The sequence below is a fragment of the Onychomys torridus genome, chromosome 6 (assembly GCF_903995425.1).
Source record: "Onychomys torridus chromosome 6, mOncTor1.1, whole genome shotgun sequence".
NCBI classification, from domain to species: domain Eukaryota; kingdom Metazoa; phylum Chordata; class Mammalia; order Rodentia; family Cricetidae; genus Onychomys; species Onychomys torridus.
Window position 1 is genome coordinate 8,126,310 of NC_050448.1, and position 18,600 is coordinate 8,144,909.

Consider the following 18,600-nt stretch of genomic DNA (forward strand, 5'->3'; position numbering starts at 1 on the left):
TTATTTGTCCAGTTTCTTTTGATCTGGGTTTCAGAGCTCATTTGAATATGCTCTTTTACACCCTCATGGAGGAGATGCTTCATGACTGTACCTAAGGGAAGACTTGTGGGGCAGTGGGTTGTGGCATCTTTGAGTTCCCTCGCTGCCACCACATTGCTTCAGTAGGGTTGTTTCAGCTCACATTCTGACAGCAGGGAATGAATTTTGTTACCCCACAAGTGTGAAGTGGCTGTGGGCTTGCACAAAGCCTGCCAGTGCAAAGGAGAGAAACAGCTTTTGTCTCGGTGAGAACACCACAGCCAGCAAAGGCTGACTGACCCGAGAGCTAGTTCTCTGACGTTACTTTCTTGAGATGCTGATATGAACCCAAACCTACCTTCTATTACCTCTGGATCTTTTTCTTTCATATTTATAGAAACTTTTATGTTCTACTCCTCTTTTCTTTCAATCTGGGATGCTTTTTAAATTTATATAGTTTTGCTATTTGTCTAGTAAATGCTTTAAACTTCAGCCTGAATTGCTCAGCATTTCCATGGTGATTTTTCTATTTGTTTGTTTGCTGGTTGATTTTCTGCAGACAGCATTGTGTTACATAGCCCAGGCTAGGCTCCGATTGCTGTCACTTCTCTGCCCCTTTCTCCTGAATGCTGGGATTAAAGGTGCGAGCCCACATCCTGGTTGTGGTCTGTGATCTTTGCGTTATGCTAATATCCCTTCTCTCAAGGTCCTAATGGCATTTTTAAATATTTTATTTCAATGATTTAGAATTTTGTTGCATACATTTATACTTTAATACTAAAAACACATGTTGTCTACACAAAGGACTATAATCCAGAAGTGTTTTATGGGAAATCTCAGGGAAAGAACTAATTTTACTTAATATTTCATTATGAATTGTCAGTTTCAGCATCACTTACAGAAGAATCTAATCTCACTAAAGTGTTCCATCATTTTCACAATGAGAAACTCATATTTACACACCGGATTGGGGGTCTTTATTGGTTCCCAGTTGTGTTAATAAACCTTTACATTCCTCTGGGCTTGTAACAATTATTTATACATACATACATACATACATATACACACATATGTATGTATGTATGTATTTTAGAAGAAGACACATCTTATCTGCTTATTTTAAAACTTCTGACATGAGGTTTAGTATTATCAGGGTCAGTGGGATACTATATGGAATTTGAAATAGTAAATTAACATTGAAAAGCAAACATTCAAGACCACAATTTTTGAACATCTGGGCTTTTGTTATCTTGTGCCTTCCATTTGTTTATTCTTTTTGTTGTTCTTAGGTTTTAAATGACCATGCAAAATATTCCAGATAAATATCAACTTTTCATTTATTATCACTGTGTATACACACACATGTATGTGTGCTGTGTATATATGAGCACTTGTGGCATGGTACATGGGAAAACGAGGGACAGTCTGTGAAACTGGCCTTTCCACCCATCTTTATGTGGGTTCCGGGATTTAATTCAGTGGCCAGCCTTTCATGGGCAATGACTTTACTTGGTGAGCTATCTCTCTGGCCCCTTAAAAAAATGAGTTACTCTTCATCTCCTCCTCATTATCCTGCTTAATTTAAGTAGGGTACTCCATGTCTGTCTGTGATGTTAGTTACTACACACAATTATGTAGTATGTTTACTAGGGTACTCCATCACTGTCTGTGATGTTAGTGACTGCACACATTATGTAGGATGTTTACTAGGGTACTCCATGACTGTCTGTGATGTTAGTGACTGTATACAATCATGTAGGATGTTTACTAAGGTACTCCATGACTGTGATGTTAGTGACTGCACACAATCATATAGTATGTTTCTCAGATGCCCCCACACCAAGCTTGGATGTTTGTTTATGTATTTTTCAGGGCTAGGGAGCTTATCCAGGGCCCCAGCTTCCATCCCAAGCATCACATGGAATTGGTCTGGTCGAAATATGTCTGTAATTCTAGCACTCAGAAAGTGGAGGCAGGAGGATCAGAAGTTTAAGGTCATCCTCAGCTACGTAGTGAGCTTGAAGGGCTCTTGGGCTCCATGAGACCATGCTTCAAAAACAAACAAACAAACAAACAAAACCAGCAATACCAACAAAGAAAGCCTCTTTGATCCTTCCAGCGTCAAGTCCAGTGTACCAGTCTGTACCCAATCCAGCTGGACACTGAAGTTTTCCTTATTATTGCTCTTCTTATCTCTGACCCTTGACTGAATATTTTTGCAAAACAATTACAGCTGATTCCACGATTCTGTGTCTGTGGTGGAAGTGGGCACATGTGTGACTTATATCTGTTCTGTTCCCAGATGTTGGTGGCTGTGCTTTATGGGGTTTGGTTGGCTGGTTTTTGCTGTTTTTGAGACAGAATCCCTCCATATAGCCATAGATGCCCTGAAACTCTTTGTGCAGCCCAGGCTTGCTTCAAACTCTCAGAGATACTCCTGCTTCTACCTCCCAAGTGGCAATATTGAAGGTATGCCCCATTACGCCCAGTAACACTGTTTTCTGTAGCGTGCAGCACCAGCTCATCCTCAAAATCCAGTCCTCACTGTAACACAAATTGCTAAACGGTCTTATTAAAAACAAACAAACAAACAAAAACCAAAACCCAGAGCCAGATATTGGGGTGAAAGCTGAAGGATCAGAGAAACAGAACAGCCAGCCACATTCTTACCTCTACTAAATCCTCAGCCTCAAGAGAGTAAGTTCCTGTTTCCTCACACCTTATATACCTTTCTATGCCCTGCCATATTACTTCCTGGGATTAAAGGCGTGTGTCATCACTGCCTGACCTCTATGTCTAATCTAGGGGCTTTGATCCCCAGACAAGTTTATTAGGGTATACAATATATCGGGGGGTACATAATACATCACTACACCTTACTGCCGTTTCCCGTGCTTCGGCAGAGTCTCATAGTTCTTAGAAGAGCTAATGGGACAGGGAGAGGCTCATTTTAACTTGAGCCTGTTTCACACACAGGATACAGCCCTGTTTGCTTTCTGTTGCTATGTCAAACACTGTGGCCCAAGCAGCTTTGGGAGAAAGGAAATCATGATGTCTTCTTACAGTCCATCATGAAGGGAAGCCAAGGCAGGGATGCAAGCTGCTTTCTGGTTTGCTTCCCTTGCTCAGCCAGCCCTCTTATACAGCCTCAGATGGGCTTCCCAGTGATGGCACTGCTCAGAGTAAGCTGGGCCTTCCCATATCAGTTAGTAGTTAAGACAGCACCCCATAAACATCCCCACTGGCTAATATGGTAGAGCCAATTCTTTCATTGGAGTTCCTTCTTTTTTGTTGTTTTGTTTTTTCAAGACAGGGTTTCTCCATGTAACAGCCCTACCTGTCCTGGAACTCACCAGAAATCCACTTGCCTCCGCCTCCCGAGTGCTGGGATTAAAGGCGTGCACCACCACCACCTAGCTTGGGGTTCCCTCTTCTTACGTGTATCAACTGTGTTGCCTCAAGAAGCTTCAATAGATGTTTGTGTTCATCAGCACTTGTGACCAAGTGTGAGAGCTAATTAGCACCAAGACGATCCAGAAGACATTGGCACCTGAGTGTGTCAGTTTCCTTTGGGTTGTAGGTGGACCTGATGAGTCACTGAGAATGCTCTCTGTATTGCCTATGCTTGTTAGGAAGTGGGTTGTTTGCCCATTCCTTTCGATGGGTCAGATACCTGGGAATAATTCTGTTGATAAGCAGTCTACACAAGAGAATCAAGTTCTTCTAGCTAATGGTGCCGTCTGTAGAAGACACAAGCACTCTTCAGGAAAGGAACCAATCGTAGTGGAAATAGTTAAAAACTAGCAGGCCTATAATTCCAGCACTTGGGAGGTGGAGGCAGGAGGGTTGGGAGTTCAAGGGCAGCCTGGGCTACCTGAGAGCCTGCCTCAAAACAACCTTAGCAGCTAACCAATTAAACAGCCCTCTCCCTTTATCCTATGTGTATTTATACATGTTTCTTATTTGCTTTTCTCAACAGCATGAGGTCTGTAAGGAGTAAGAAAATGAATTGTCCACACTGAGCTCAGTCCAGCTGCGCCAGGTCCAGGAGTCAGGCTTACAGTCCTCAGTTGTGAGCCCCCAGGCTCTGCCAGAGCTCAGTTGCTGCTGGTATTGAAGTTGTCCAGCGCTGTTCTCTCTTGCTCAGACTTGTGATGGGAACAATATGTGGGCTACTTAGGATCTCAGAGCTGCATTCTTTCTCCATGATACCAACCAGACCTTGGCTGCCAAGTATGGGCCAGGGTGACAGCAGCTCACGCAGGTGGCAGGTGTGGCTTTGGTTGCTTTGGCTACTGTCACCACCATTCTGGCTGTACCCTTCATCATGTGTGCTTACCAAAAAGTAGCCCTCTGGTTCAGAAAAATCATTTTAGCGCATTTTCTGAATCACTGAAAGGAAATAATTTCTTTATGCCATCTCAATACAGGTTTTTTTTGTGTACAGGCTATTTGTGTGTTGAGGGGATGTACTTATTTTGTCTACCTAAACATTGGTGGGCTAGGTTTATCTTGTTGAGATGTCTATATCACCTTGCTTAGTATAACTTTTCCTACAAGAGTAAAATCTTTTCCCATAAATTAATCTGCAGTCATCACCCTTTCTTGAAACACATTGTGTAAATATTCAATTTTTGACCATAAAAAGTCGAGTACTTGTTTACGTGGTAATCTGAATGACAATGAACATCACAGGCTCATATGTTTGAACACCTGGTCCCCAGTTGGTGGCACTATGTGGGAAGGACTAGGAGGCGTGGCCTTTGTTGAAGGAGGTGTGTTGCTGTGGGCAGGCTTTAAGGTTTCAAAAGCCCATGCCTTATCCAGTTATTCTCTTTCTGCCTCGTGTTTGTGTTTCCAGATGTGAGCTCTTAGCTACCACTCCAGAGTCATGCATGCCTACCTGCCTGCTGCAGGCTCTCCACCATGATGGCAATGTAGTCCAACCTTCTGGAAGCATAAGCCCCAAGTGAAATGCTTTCTTTTTTAAGTTGCCTTGGTTGTGGTATTTTGTCCCAGCCATTGAACAGTACTAAGACCATGGTGGTGTTCTGAAGCTTGAGCATGGTTTTTCATTGTTAGGTATCTAAAGAATGTGTGTAACACACTGCAGTGTTTGGCCCAGACTATGAGCTCAATGAATGTAGATATCACTTTCCCATAACAGTTGGATGTGCTTTGGAAACAAAGCTAGCTAGAATGGAGACAAACTGGAATCAGCTGTTTGCTGCAGGGAGGGCACCAGTCAGCTGTAGATACACCAAATTAAATGACTTGGAGAACTCATGTCAGGTAAAATGCACCTGAGAGAGCAGGGCGGTGGTGGCGGCGCACGCCTTTAATCCCAGCACTTGGGAGGCAGAGCCAGGTGGATCTCTGTGAGTTCAAGGCCAACCTGGTCTACAGAGTGAGATCCAGGGCAGGCACCAAAACTACACAAAGAAACCCTGTCTTGAACCCGCCCCCCCAAAAAAAAATTGCACCTGAGACACCTGAGATGTTCAAAGGTTATCCAAGTAGGTCCAAGGATTTAGGAAATTTGGGAGTTAATCAAGAAACATCTTTTCTTGCTGCCTCTAGGGTTGCCCCTTCTGGAATCAATGGCATCTTTGGGAACTGATTGCTGCTTCTATATCACAAAGCTGCTGTGGTTGCTTTGGATCAGTATCGACAATGGTTGTCAGGGATCATTATCATAAGTATGCAAATGACATACAATACCAATTGAGATTTGCTAATGGAAAATTAGGCATGGACATGGAGAGGGAGCTCATTGGTTAATAGCCCTGTCTGCTTTTTGAGAGAACCCAGGTTCAATTCCCAGCACCTACATAGTAGTTCACAACTGTCTGTAACTCCAGGCACAAAGGATCTGATGCCCCTTTCTGGCCTCTGTGAGGCTATGTAGTGTCTGTGCAGGTATACATTCAGGCAAACACTGACACATAAAATAAAAACAAAATCTCAGAGGAAGAAACTAGAAAATGAGCCATGTAAGACCTTCAGGTCACTGCAGGCTTCCTTGTGTCTTTAGCTGGGAAAGAGAAAGTGTGCCTTCTGGCTCCTGGGCTCATAGGAGCTGAGTTCAGGTTACTGTCTTCTCTAGTCTTGACACTTTTGGGAGAAAACCATACCATTGTTAGATATTTGCTGTGAAGGGTTTACTATGAAGCCTAGGGAGAAGGAATGGAAGGTTGTTCTGGAATCGCCACATCAGATTTGATGTGGAGTTCTGAGAGAAGACAGTTCTAAGTGGAGTCACACTTAGCACCAGCCGGAACAACAAGCTGCCCACACAGGCTCTGGGCAGGAGAGGGATGTGTGATTCCACGTCACGTCATATGCTCTTCTTGGCATAGTTGCAAGGGTAGGACACAGTTGAGATGGGCCAGTGACTTTCAGGTCAGTCAGAGCTCAGCTGGTAGTTGGGATCATGAGAGTCACAGTTAGCACTGGTTTGTGAAGCTGTTGCCAGGACTACCTGAGGGGCACAGGAGGAGCCCTTGGCAAAGACCTGGTGCACTAAGTTCCCATGGCGGTTCTCTGTGTTGGTTGCCAATGATCTATGCCCTTCATGCTGTCTTCTCAGGGCCTTTCCCAAACCAGAAGGTCATTGCACCTGAGAGCTTCTGCAGTTTAGGAGGAAGACATTTTTCCAAGGTCTGCATTGGATGGCCTGTAGATGACAGTCTCTGTGGACAGCTCATTGATTAAGTAACTTAGTAACAAATAATTGCTGAGCATGTGTTCTGTGAGATTTGAGTGATCATGGCATTGCCTCATCCTTCCCCAGGAGTGCCCCATCTCCTGGAGGGGACAGGTGTGTCCACCCTCAGAATATCACTTCAGTTCAGCAGACAGGGCTTCTTTTTGTTGTTGTTTTTTCAAGACAGGGTTTCTCTGTATAGTTTTGCATCTTTCCTGGAACTCACTTGGTAGCCCAGGCTGGCCTCGAACTCACAGAGATCTGCCTGGCTCTGCCTCCTGAGTGCTGGGATTAAAGGCATGTGCCACCACTGCCCGACTGGACAGGGCTTCTTAATGCGTGCATCATAGAAGGACACTCTCAGGCCCAGGAAAATACTTGCAAAATGCTGTGTGAGAACACCTGTGCATTCCCCCTGGGGCTTCAGGCTTATAGGTATCACCAAAGTCACAGAGAGGACTGGACTCCCTCATTAGTTACTTTTTTCACTGATGAGCTACTTAGCAGAAGCCACTTAAAGAATAAAGGGCTTATTTGGATTCACAGTTTGGGGGAATAGCCCATCATGATAAGGAGGAGGCAGGTGCTTCAGGTCACATTGAGTCTGGAGTCAGGAAGCAGAGAGAAAAGGATGCTGAGGTTCAGCTTGCTTCCTTCTCTTTATTCAGTCCAGGCTCCCAGCCCATGTGTTGGTGTCACTCTGAGGGGTCCTCTTTCCAGCTCTGTTAGTCCTATGGAGAAAGTCCCCTCCCCCACAGACATGCCCGGCTTGTGTCCTGGTGATTCTAGACCTTGTCAAGGCAACAGTTGGTATTTCAGCACTGCCGTGGACAGTCCCATTTCGGGACCAAGGAAGACTTGCATGAGCAGAAGGGAGGGCAAAGGCCCAGGCCAGGGAGGACGAGGGGGCAGGATTTTGCTGGCTTCTCTACAATTTGTGTGGTGCAGTCCAGAAGTCAGAGGACTCGGCTGAAAGGCAGAGCTAGAAGGACAGCTGATAGATGGCATGTTACCTTGGGCAGCTAAGTAGAGGCGGAAGGCCGGACGCTGCCTATGTCAGCCTTGAAGACTACCATGACCAAAGAAATTTGCCTGTGCATAGCTTCTTAGGACGTTAGAGGGTACACTGGCAGCAAGGGTCACCCTGCCTGGCTGTCACATCTCCTGTCACAGCTCCTCAGCTAGGAGTGGTGATGTAGTTCACAGAGGTGACCTTCCGGAGTTGATGATGGGTCACTGACAGTAGGAACAGAATCACCATGCTCATCTGACATTTAATTTAAAATTTTAAAATTAATTTTATTATTTTCAGTGTGTGGACATTTTGCCTGAATGTATATCTGTGTATCATATGCTTGCATTGCCTGGGGAAGCCAGAAGAGGGTGTCAGATCCCCTGGAACTGGAGTGACAGGTGCCTGTGAGCTGCTAAGTGGGTGCTGGGAATTGAACCCAGGTCCTTTGGAAGAGCAACCACTAAGCCATCTCTCTAGCCCCTAACATTTAATTTTTTGATGAAGGGACTTAATAGGTTTCCCACTGATCTTTGTGGATGTGATATTCTTAAAAATTTCTAAGAAAAAATTTCTAAGATCCAGCCAGGCAGCAGCGGCACACACCTTTAATCCCAGCACTCAGAGGCAGAGCCAGGTGGATCTCTATGAGTTTGAGGCCAGACTGGTCTACAGAGCGAGTCCAGGACAGGCTCCAAAGCTACAGAGAGAAACTCTGTTTTGAAAAACCAATAAATAAATAATAAAAAATTAAAATAAAAAATTTCTAAGATCCAAGTAAACATTAAAAGTTTTTAAAACATGTTCTATTTTTCAAAACATATGGTTTGGAAGATAAAATATGCCAATACTTTATTCAAACTCAGCTAACCTCAAAAAATATTTTTTAAGGCTCACTGTTATCACTGGAGATTTAGGTCAGGTTTTGAATTTTCAGTTAGGCATTTCATGCTTTAGACAACATCAAGTCTGTTCTATATAGTAACTATGTGTAATCATAGGGAGGTCTGTGATATGGATGGTCCTGTCATCATGACTTATGGGAGACCATAAATCCTATTGATTAATATTCTTTCCAATGGTTTAATTATAATTCACATTCATAGTTATGATTTGGTTTGGGGATTTGAAATCCATTGAGCTTATTTTTCTTGCTAAGCACAAATAACAGAAAAAGCATAGAAGGACCCTGTAGATTACATGGAAAACATGGAAGGACCCTGTAGATTACATGGAAAAACATGAAAAGACCCTGTAGATTACATGGAAAAACATGGAAGGACCCTGTAGATTACATGGAAAAATATAGAAGGAACTTACAGATTACATGGGAAAAACATGGAAGGACCCTGTAGATTACACAGGAAAAACATGGAAGGACCCTGTAGATTACACGGGAAAAACATGGAAGGATCTTGCAAATTACTCAGAAAGAAAACAGAAACCAAGACACAACTGTCTTCACAGAGTGCAGTGCTAGAGCTTTTGCTGTTATTGTTCCTTTTTAAAGTTAGATTTATACTTGTTTTCTAAATTTTGTATATAATGTATTTGCTATGTTTTAATCATATTCTGAGTAAGAGTCTCTCAGCGACCTTTTCTCCTCTACCTCAGGTGGCAAATGGCTTATTTGTTAGCTGCACTTTGGAGTTAGAGGGTTGGCTCCCTCTCTTCCTGCACATGGGACTCTGTCCTCTTTCCTAAGCCACTCTTCAGAGTCTGGCTGCCAATAGGACCCAGCTCACACCCAAGATGTGGACTTGTACAGTGCCTGACTTGTGGGACATACTCAGCAGAAATTAACTAATGCTAATGTATACTTTAGCATCAGTAACTGCGGTTGGCAATGTTATTGTTATTTTAGCTAACAGAATGTTTATGTGTTTATTGTGTGAGAAGGAAAATACCTGATCTCTTTCCCAATCCTGTTGAAATTTGAAGAGAAGCACACCTTTAATCCCAGCACTCAGGAAGCAGAGGCAGGTGGATCTCTATGAGTTTGAGGCCAGCCTGGTCTACAGAGCAAGTTCCAGGACAGCAGGGCTACATAGTGAGACCCTATCTCAAAACAACAACAACAACAATACATTTTTAAAATTTTGAAGAGAAAACCTATTTCTCTGCTTCCTTCACTGAACGATGAAATTATTAAATGGTTGCTGCAAAGAGTTTTGATTATAATATTCAAAACCGGAAAAAAGAAGGATGAAAACAACCTTATTTACTCTAGACAACATGCCAACTGATTATAGCCCAGCGGCTCTGACCCTCTGCTGCACCATCCTTTCTTTGTGAGCTAAAGGCCCACAGTTGAGTCTTATAAAGAGATAAGAGAGGGCTGGAGAGATAGCTCAGAAGTTAAGAGCACTGACTGCTCTCCCAGAGGTCCTGAGTTCAATTCCCAGCAACCACATGGTGGCTCACAACCATCTGTAATGAGATCTGGCGCCCCCTTCTGGCCTGCAGTCATACATGCTGTATACATAATAAATAAATAAATCTTTGGAAAAAAAAAGAGATAAGAGAACCCACTGTGTTATCTCAGACATAAACACTAAAGGGATCATCGCACTGCTGGGCAACTACAGCTGTAACTATAGCAGCTGCTCTCCTCTGAGACAGATGGCTCTAATTGAAGTCACACAGAGGAACAAACCTGGCCTCACCATTTGATTCTGAATACTAATACCAGCAATAGAACTGTGGGATAAAAACTCATGAAATAGTGTGGAGTCCAGTAAAGCAATGGTGCTCAAGTGATGTCTTCTATTTCCCACTATTAGTGCTAAATTTTTCACAATCTGATGTATAAATATGCAGACCCTTTGGGTACCTAAAAATTTCTGATGATCCTATGTTATAAATCATGGAAATTCTGGAAGCTGGCTTGACATGTTTCCATCACTGTGGTGACCATGGGTTCAGATGATCCTCCCCGAGTTGTGGTATTTAATCTAGAAGACATCTCTTATTGTCATAGAGCACAGGCTTCATAGAAAAGATTAAATTTCTAGTCATTCAAGCCATAAAATAAAACCAATGCTTGTGAACCTCAATAACCAAGTTTATAGTATGTTAGAACCAGTCAAATCCACTTTAAAAAGTCAACTCTCCATAGAAGAGATCATTCAATGGTTAATTAGGTGCAAGTGGTAGTTTGGATAAAAATGGATGCCATTTAGCCAAATATATTAGGCTAATATATTTGAATTTAGTCATAAAGGAGTATAAAGGAATGACACTACTTGAGAAGGATTGGAGGTGTTGCCTTGTCGGAAGAGCTGTGTCACTGGGGGGTGGGGGGGGGTTGGCTTTGAGGTTTCAAAAACCCAAGGTAGTCTCCCTTCTTCTGTAGTCTGTGGATCTGGATTGAAATCACACAGAGGAACAAACCTGACCTCTCAGCTACTTCTCCAGCACCATGTCTGCCTGTGTACCACCATGCTCATAACCATGATGATAATGGACTAAACCTCTGAAACTGTAATCAAGTCACAATGAAATGTTTTCTTTTATAAGAGTTGCCATGGTCATGGTGTTTGACCAAGACAGAGCATGTTTACTCTTACAGAAGACCTGAGTTCACTTTCCATCAGCCATGTAGGGTACCTCACAACACCTGTCATTCAAGTTCCAGGGTCTTTAGTGCCTTCTGGATTCCTCAAGCACTTGTATGCATATATTCATATACAGACATATACACATTCACATAATTAAAAAATAAATCTTCAAAAAAAATATGAGGCGACCCTGATACAACTTGAGTGCCCTTGGACAAATACCTAAATGTCATAAAGCAATCATACCTCTGAAGTATTAAGTAACAAAATTGTGCCCAAATTGTGCTTATCATACAATAGATGCTTTATACCAAATGATGTGGGTTTCTTTCTTTTACTCTTTCTGTTTCTTTTCTTGTTTTTCCCTTCAATTTTCATGTGTTAGCTTGCTTCTTTTCTCTTGGCTTGAACCAATGCTTTTCCCCTACTTACCCCAACATATAGAATAGTCTTTGTATATTAATTATACTTTTTTTAGTCTACATTTTTTTCTTTTTTTTTGTCCAAAAGGAAGGTCATTTGGAACAGCCTCCCTTTGCTATGATGAGGAAGTTGGGAAAGTTAAACATAAGTCTATTTAATCAATAAATAAAAATCTCTAAAATCTGTAAAAGTTAACAAATGACAATAATGTGATGTAATTGTTGTTTGGGTTTTCCTTGCCTCAGTTCCTCTTCTCGTTGCCTTGTCTTTTAAATAATGCAAACTTGGCTCATGGTTAGCAGCTAGCAAGTGGCTCTTTGTTGAGTTAGGAGAAAAGGAAACAAATATTTTAACTGTGGCCCAAGGCAACACCTCCCCAGTGGGAGCTGAGCAAACATTACTTAGACAATTCTGGCTGGAAGGCATTCTTCCCTCCTACTCTCTCATTTAAATGCAAAACTATGTGGAGTAATTCCTGGAGATAGGAAGATGGTTAAATTAGTTATCATGGAGGCTAAACAACTTCATGTCATCTTTTTATATCTAGTTAAAGCTTTGTTGTTAAAACAAGTCTAGGAATGAGATTTGTAGGTGAGGAAGCCAAGACCCCAGGACTGAAATGTCTGTCCTGTGAACACTAAGTTGTAGGGAAATTTCTTTTCCTGTTCATGCCATTACAGTCAGCATTTATGTGTGAGTATCACTTTCAAGGCAATTTACACATCTCCAAAATTAGAAAGATAAGATGGAAATGAGAGAGAGAGAAAAAAAAACTGAAAGGAAGAGATACAGGCAATGATAGCCCAATAATTTGGCAACAGTTGGGGTTGGAGAGATGGCTCAGTGGTTAAGAGCACTGGCAGCTCTTCCAGAGGTCCTGAGTTCAATTCCCAGCTCACTACCATCTGTAATGAGATCTGGCACCCTCTTCTGTCATGCAGGTGTACATGCAGGAAGAACACTGTACATGTAATAAATAATTTGGCAACACTAAGGTCTAAATTTAGATGTATGCTTCCTTACAGTCAACAAAAAGAAAGGAGAGTGGCTGGTTACTCAGTTCATAGGAACTCCGATGTAGAATCACATGCACAGGGCAGCCCAGAACCTCCTTCCTCTACCTGTCTTTGTATTTCCAAACAAGGTCTCTACCAGCCACAGCCATGACAGAGGCGGTGGTGACAGTGTATCTAGGTTTTAGAGACTTATTATCTTAAGAGCTGCCTAAGTTGGCCCACATGGCACACCCAGCCTCTCTGTGGAACTTGTAGGAAAGAATCCAGCCAGGTGTCCTCCTTTCAGGAAGTTCAAGGCCTTGGAGGAGGCCTGGGATGGATTTGAGGTTATGTAGCTGTTTCCTTAACCCACACAGCAGGTGTTCCTTAACTCATCTGCACATTTTCTAAAATTTGTATTTGACCTAACAGTGTATACATGTGAGTGTGTGCGTGTGTTTGCACGCACATGTGAGCATCAGTGTGTGTGTGAGCATGAGTGTGTATGCATGTGTGTGTATCTGTGTGTGCGCACGCATGTGAGTGTGAGTGTGAGTGTGTGTGTGTGTGTGTGTGTGTGTGTGTGCAGGCACACGCACGCGCACGCCCCACTTCACACATGGCTCAGAGGATGACTCCTAGGAGCTGCTTCTCTCCACTGTGGCTGAACTCAGCTTTGTACAAGTGATTTTATTCACTGACCTGTCTACAAGCCACAGGCCCCATCTTTACATTTTTATTCGTTGCTTATCCCACACAGTGAATGCTAAGTTACTGCTTGTGAGTGTCAGTAGACAATGTGCAGAACAGCTAGCCGTGTGAGACTCCTCTCCTCTTAGACCTGGTTCTATCAGAGGTAATTTCTATATTGGGCGATGCGGACTTTCCATCCAACTCTGACAGCAGTGCTCAGGGCTTAAACTGCCATATTTTAAATGGAAAATAAAATCTGCATGAAGTCCTCTCCCTGGGTGCTAATGTGCAACCACTCGTGTTATGAAGTGTCAGGATGAAATAGAACCAGCTTTCATAAAAAGAGGAGGGAAATATAATCCTAACACCTCTGGTATCATTAGGAACAGGTATATTAATCTGTTTCCTTTCAAGACACGTACACCACGGCTCATGCAAGGTCATGGCTGAAGCCTCACATCTCCAGGTGAAGTCAGCTCCCAAGAAAATGAAGGAAGGTTACATTGTCATGAATTTTATTTTCATGTGGCGTGTGCATGACACATGTGTCAAAGGACTCCTGCGTGTCAGCGCTTGTCTTTCCAGTGTGGCTTCTAGGGTCTGACTCAAGTCATCAGACTTGGGTGACAAGTTCCTTTACTACTCAGCCATAAAAATGATTTTTACATCTGAATGTTTGGATGTGGAAATTTCCCTTGATTTTCTTTTTTTAGGAACATGTTGCTTATTGTATGCGTATTATACATTTTACATGTATTATTCTTTCTTCTTCCTTCCTTCCTTCCTCCCTCCCTCCCTCCCTCCCTCTCTCCCTCTCTCTCTCTTTTTCTTTCTTTCTTTAGACTAGGCTGGCCTTGAACTCACCCAGTGCCTGCCTCTGTCTCTAGAGCACTGGGTTTAGAGGTATGGGCCACCATGCCAGGCTATTTTGTATTCTTAATTTGAATGTATTTCTTAAACAAGGAGGCATGTCTCTATCTCTGAGAAAGCATCTGCTATCACTCTCTGCAGTCTCTGCCATCTAGTCAAGTGCATGTGCAGAGAGGAGCGCTGGCGTTTTGCTCCCCGGGGAGTCACTTTTCTCTCTTTTCTACAATTGGTCTGTGCCATGTTAGCCAATGAGATAGGAATTGTTTAACTGTGGTGCAGGGAGATGGACAGATGGTTTTTTGGATATGCAGGCCCCACCTAGAGTTGGTTTCTTTGTCCATGCTGTAGCCTTGTTTTGAATTGTGTGACAGAGATTTCCACAACCAAATGTGTCTGAGTGATGCCTGTTCTTCCTCCTCAGCCCCTCTGCTTCCCTGTCAGAAGTCAGCATGTCACTGAAAAGTGAGCCCAGGGTAAACACTTCGGCACTGCAGAAAATCGCCGCAGACATGAGCAATCTGATAGAAAATCTTGACACCCGGGAACTCCACTTTGAGGGGGAGGAGGTGGAGTATGATGCATCTCCTGGAGACCCCAAGGCTCAGGAAGGTAAGGGCAGACAATGGAGGGGTCAAGACTTCCTCAGGGTTGGTTGTAGGGCACAGTGGTAAATAACAGAGAGCTACCACTGTCACTGGAGAGAGGGCTTCCAGAAACTCACTTATTTTAACTATGATTTTTTTTTTTTGATGTTCTGTTTGATCATGGGGCTGTCTCTTTAAGACATTGGTCACTCTGAATGACCAGATTCCCACAGCAGCTCTGGGGCAGAGTCAGGCCATGCTGTCCTGTGGCTTCATAGCCCCTAACTTATGGTTCTGCCCAGTGTCTGGCTTATTTTCTTCTTGTGTAGGCTAACCCAGACTGAACCACAAGGTGTGACACTTACCCCAACCGTGGAAAGGATACAGATGTCATTTTGTTCCTTTATTGTGTTTCTCTGCGTGCCCTTCTATGGGCTTCCCTGTCACCCTGTGCTCATCAGCTGCCACCTACTTGTCCTTTTGTTTGTTTGTTTCTCAAGATAGGGTTTCTCTGTGTAGTTTCGGAGCCTTTCCTGAATCTCAATCTGTAGACCAGGCTGGCCTCGAACTCACAGAGATCCACTTGGCTCTGCCTCCCGAGTGCTGGGATTAAAGGTGTGTGCCACTGCCGCCTGGCTCACCAACTTGTCTTTTAAACTACACCTCCCCTGTCCAGACTTTAAGAGACAACCTCTCTTCCCCTTTAAGGCTCCATCATATGTCTCTGATATAATATAGTGTCCTTAAATGCTCTCCAATCTCAAGGCACAGTCATGGCTCCCTTGGTCCTGAGGCGCTCTCTCCTAATAAAGCTCATTCCTGGGGGGTCAATTTTATGTCAGCTCCTTTCCTAAAATAATCATGCGTCTCTCCTGGATCAAACTCGGGTCATCAGGCTTGGTGGCAGCGTCTTTACCCACTGAGCCCTTTTATCAGCTCCATCTTAGGTTTTAAAAAGGCACAGGGCTGCAATAACCCTTCCCCTCTGTCCTTTGCAGAGTACATCCCATTCTCTTCCATTTACAACACTCAAGGATTTAAGGAGCCCAACATCCAGACCTACCTCTCCGGCTGCCCCGTGAAAGCACAAGTCCTGGAAGTGGAGCGCTTCACGTCTACCACGAGGGTCAGGGCACTTTGGGTTCATTTGGTTTGGGTTCTTGTCAACTGTGTCTATAAACAGCCCCAGCTCCAGATTCCTTTCTCCCAGCTGTGACGCTATTGGTTGAGCTTTAGTTACCACTTCCTGTAGTTGGGTTTTTTGTTTTGTTTTGTTTTTTTGCTCTTTGCCCTTTGGGGGCCTGCCACCCAGCTCCCAAATAATCAATCACCCAGAGACTTATTCTTATTTATGAATGCCTGGCCTTAGCTTGGCTTGTTTCTAGCCAACATTTCTTAAATTATTCTATCTTTTGCCTCTGGGCTTTTATCTTTCCCTATTCTATGTATCTTTCTTTATTTCTTACTCTGTGGCTGGTTGTGTGGCTGGGTGGCTGGCCCCTGGTGTCCTCTCCTTCTCTCACTCATCCTCTTCTCTTTTTCTCCTTCTGTTTATTCTCTCTGCCTTCCAGCCCTGCTTGTTTCTCACTCCTGCCTAGCTATTGGCCATTCAAAGTAACACAGCTTCACAGAGTTAAACAAATGTAGCATAAAAGAATGCAGTACGTCTTTGCATCATTAAACAAATGTTCCACCGCATAAACAAATGTAACACATCTTCACCTAGTATTCCACAACATCTTCCAAGTTCTCTTCACATCTCAGGATTGCACCTCCTTGTCATGTACTCTTTATTCTTAGCCTCTTCTCTTTCCCCCTTTATGGACAGTCTCCTTGTTGTTGGAGAGGGGTCTCTTGGAGGCAAGCCTGGCGTTCATCTCTTGCTTCTCCTTCCTCCGCTTCCCCAGAGTTGAGATTATAGATAGGTATGAGCACCTACGCAGCTACAATGTTTTTAGTTTTATTTTGGTTAGCATTTAAGGGCATGTGAGGTGGTTTAACAGGTAAAGGTGCCAAGCCTGAGAACCTAAGTTTGATCTCTGAAACCGGGTGAGGTAGTGGAAGCTGTTCTCTGACCTGCACTTGAGTTCTGTGACATAGGGACATGCCCACAGGCACACAGACACTTACAAATAGAAGTAAATACATGAAAAGAAACAAACAAATAAGAACAATATCATTTGAGGCAATTTACTGATTTGATAACGGGCAAGATGCTGCTTTCTCTCCAGTTCTTTTTACTTGGGCTTTTGGGCTGTATTTATTAACTCTCAGACCTGACAGATGGCCAACTGAGGTGCCTATTTAACCTATCAAAGCAGAGCTGGCCCCAGGTTCTCCCAGCATCCCTCAGTCCCAACCTGTTACAGTATCTGACTGGCACACCCTGTGCCCTACCCTTAACTTCTCCAGCCTAGGGCTGGGCTGCCCTTCCTCTATACTCCAGCCATTTGGCTACCCAACCTTCTTTGTCTACGTTCATTCTCTTGGCTTTCCCCTCTCCCTCTCTTCACATGGCCTGACTCAGGACCATGTTCACTCTGTATTTTCCCAGACATCCCTGCCTCTGACCCTGCTCTCCCTTTTATCTACCATAAACCTTCTCCACCTAACCTAGGAGCATCATGTCCTTCCTTCTTCTTTCTTCTTTTTTTTTGAGCTGAGGATCGAACCCAGGGCCTTGCACTTGCTAGGCAAGTGCTCTACCACTGAGCTAAATCCCCAACTCCCTTCTTATTTCTTTATTTCATTCAAAGTACATTCTAGCTGAAGGCCAAGTATAAGTTGAAAGAAATTATACCTTTCCTAAGGCTTCTTTAGCAAGCAAATGTGAGTGCTAATTATCTCTTAAAAGAAAAAAAAGATGTCTGGATATTGGATTGTAGATGCTATATTCAGAAGCACTGCTGAGAGAATTCTGCTGGCAAGTTCTGTCTCTGATTTGTTGTTGGGACCCTATTCTTCAGCTCCCTGGGCCCTACCCTCCGTCCCTACATGTCTCTTTCAGTCCCTGGAGCTCTACCCTCAGTCTGAGACTCTGTCCTTTCTGTTTCTTCAGAGCACTGAAAGGGTGTTAGAGTAGACTGTCCTTGGGAGGCAAAGCTGAGCCCTCAGAAGCAGACTGGATCAGGAGAGGGTCGGGTAGCTGCTTGCTTGTTACTGCTTGGATTTCATAGTAGTCAGGTGACCTTTGTCCCCAGGTTAAGTACTAGCCAAGATTGAGTAGGCCACCACTGACTTCTGCCTCCAGGCACACATAGAGTCATAACCTTTGGTCCAGGGCCAGTTGACTTCCGCTTCCTGGTCTCTTGAGGGCAGCTGGGCAACTGTGCCATCCGGATGGATTGGAGGCATGATCTGTCTGGTTTTGCTCTGCAGACTCCAGTTTACACTACCCTGGTGTTTATCTAGCCTCTGCTCTGGCCCCTTTTCTTCCCTCCTCCTTCTGTCTCTGTCTCTCTCTTCCGATCTTCCTTTCTTTCAGAGTCTCATGTAGCTCCAACTGGCCCTTAAACTTTTGACATGTTATTGCTCTATACCTGAGAGTGACCTTGAACTCCACCTGAGTGCAGGGATTCTAGGCCCGTGTTTCCACACTGGGTTTTTTAATTCACTGCAGGGCTTCTGAGTCAAGGCCATGCTACTGAGCCCTGCTTTAGGCTTTGTGTTAGGGTCACATTTCTCTGAAGAGCCATGTCTCTAAGATGCCCTTTGCCTCGTCTTTTCCTGCCAGCTCTTA

General features: G+C 43.7%; 1 protein-coding gene across 7 annotated transcripts in view; it reads left to right on the forward strand.

Annotated features, from left to right (window-relative positions):
- Pld1 (phospholipase D1) overlaps positions 1–18,600 on the forward strand; it is a 223,393-nt gene that overhangs the window by 67,283 nt on the left and 137,510 nt on the right. For 6 of the 7 annotated variants that reach the window (XM_036190361.1, XM_036190362.1, XM_036190357.1 and 3 more), the window contains 2 exons: positions 14,699–14,886; positions 15,860–15,987. In XM_036190361.1, the coding sequence (XP_036046254.1) occupies positions 14,727–14,886; positions 15,860–15,987 (288 nt within the window). In that variant the 5' untranslated portion in view covers positions 14,699–14,726. Of the gene's footprint in view, positions 1–14,698; positions 14,887–15,859; positions 15,988–18,600 lie in introns of those variants that run through there. The other variant, XM_036190360.1, reaches the window with a different exon arrangement.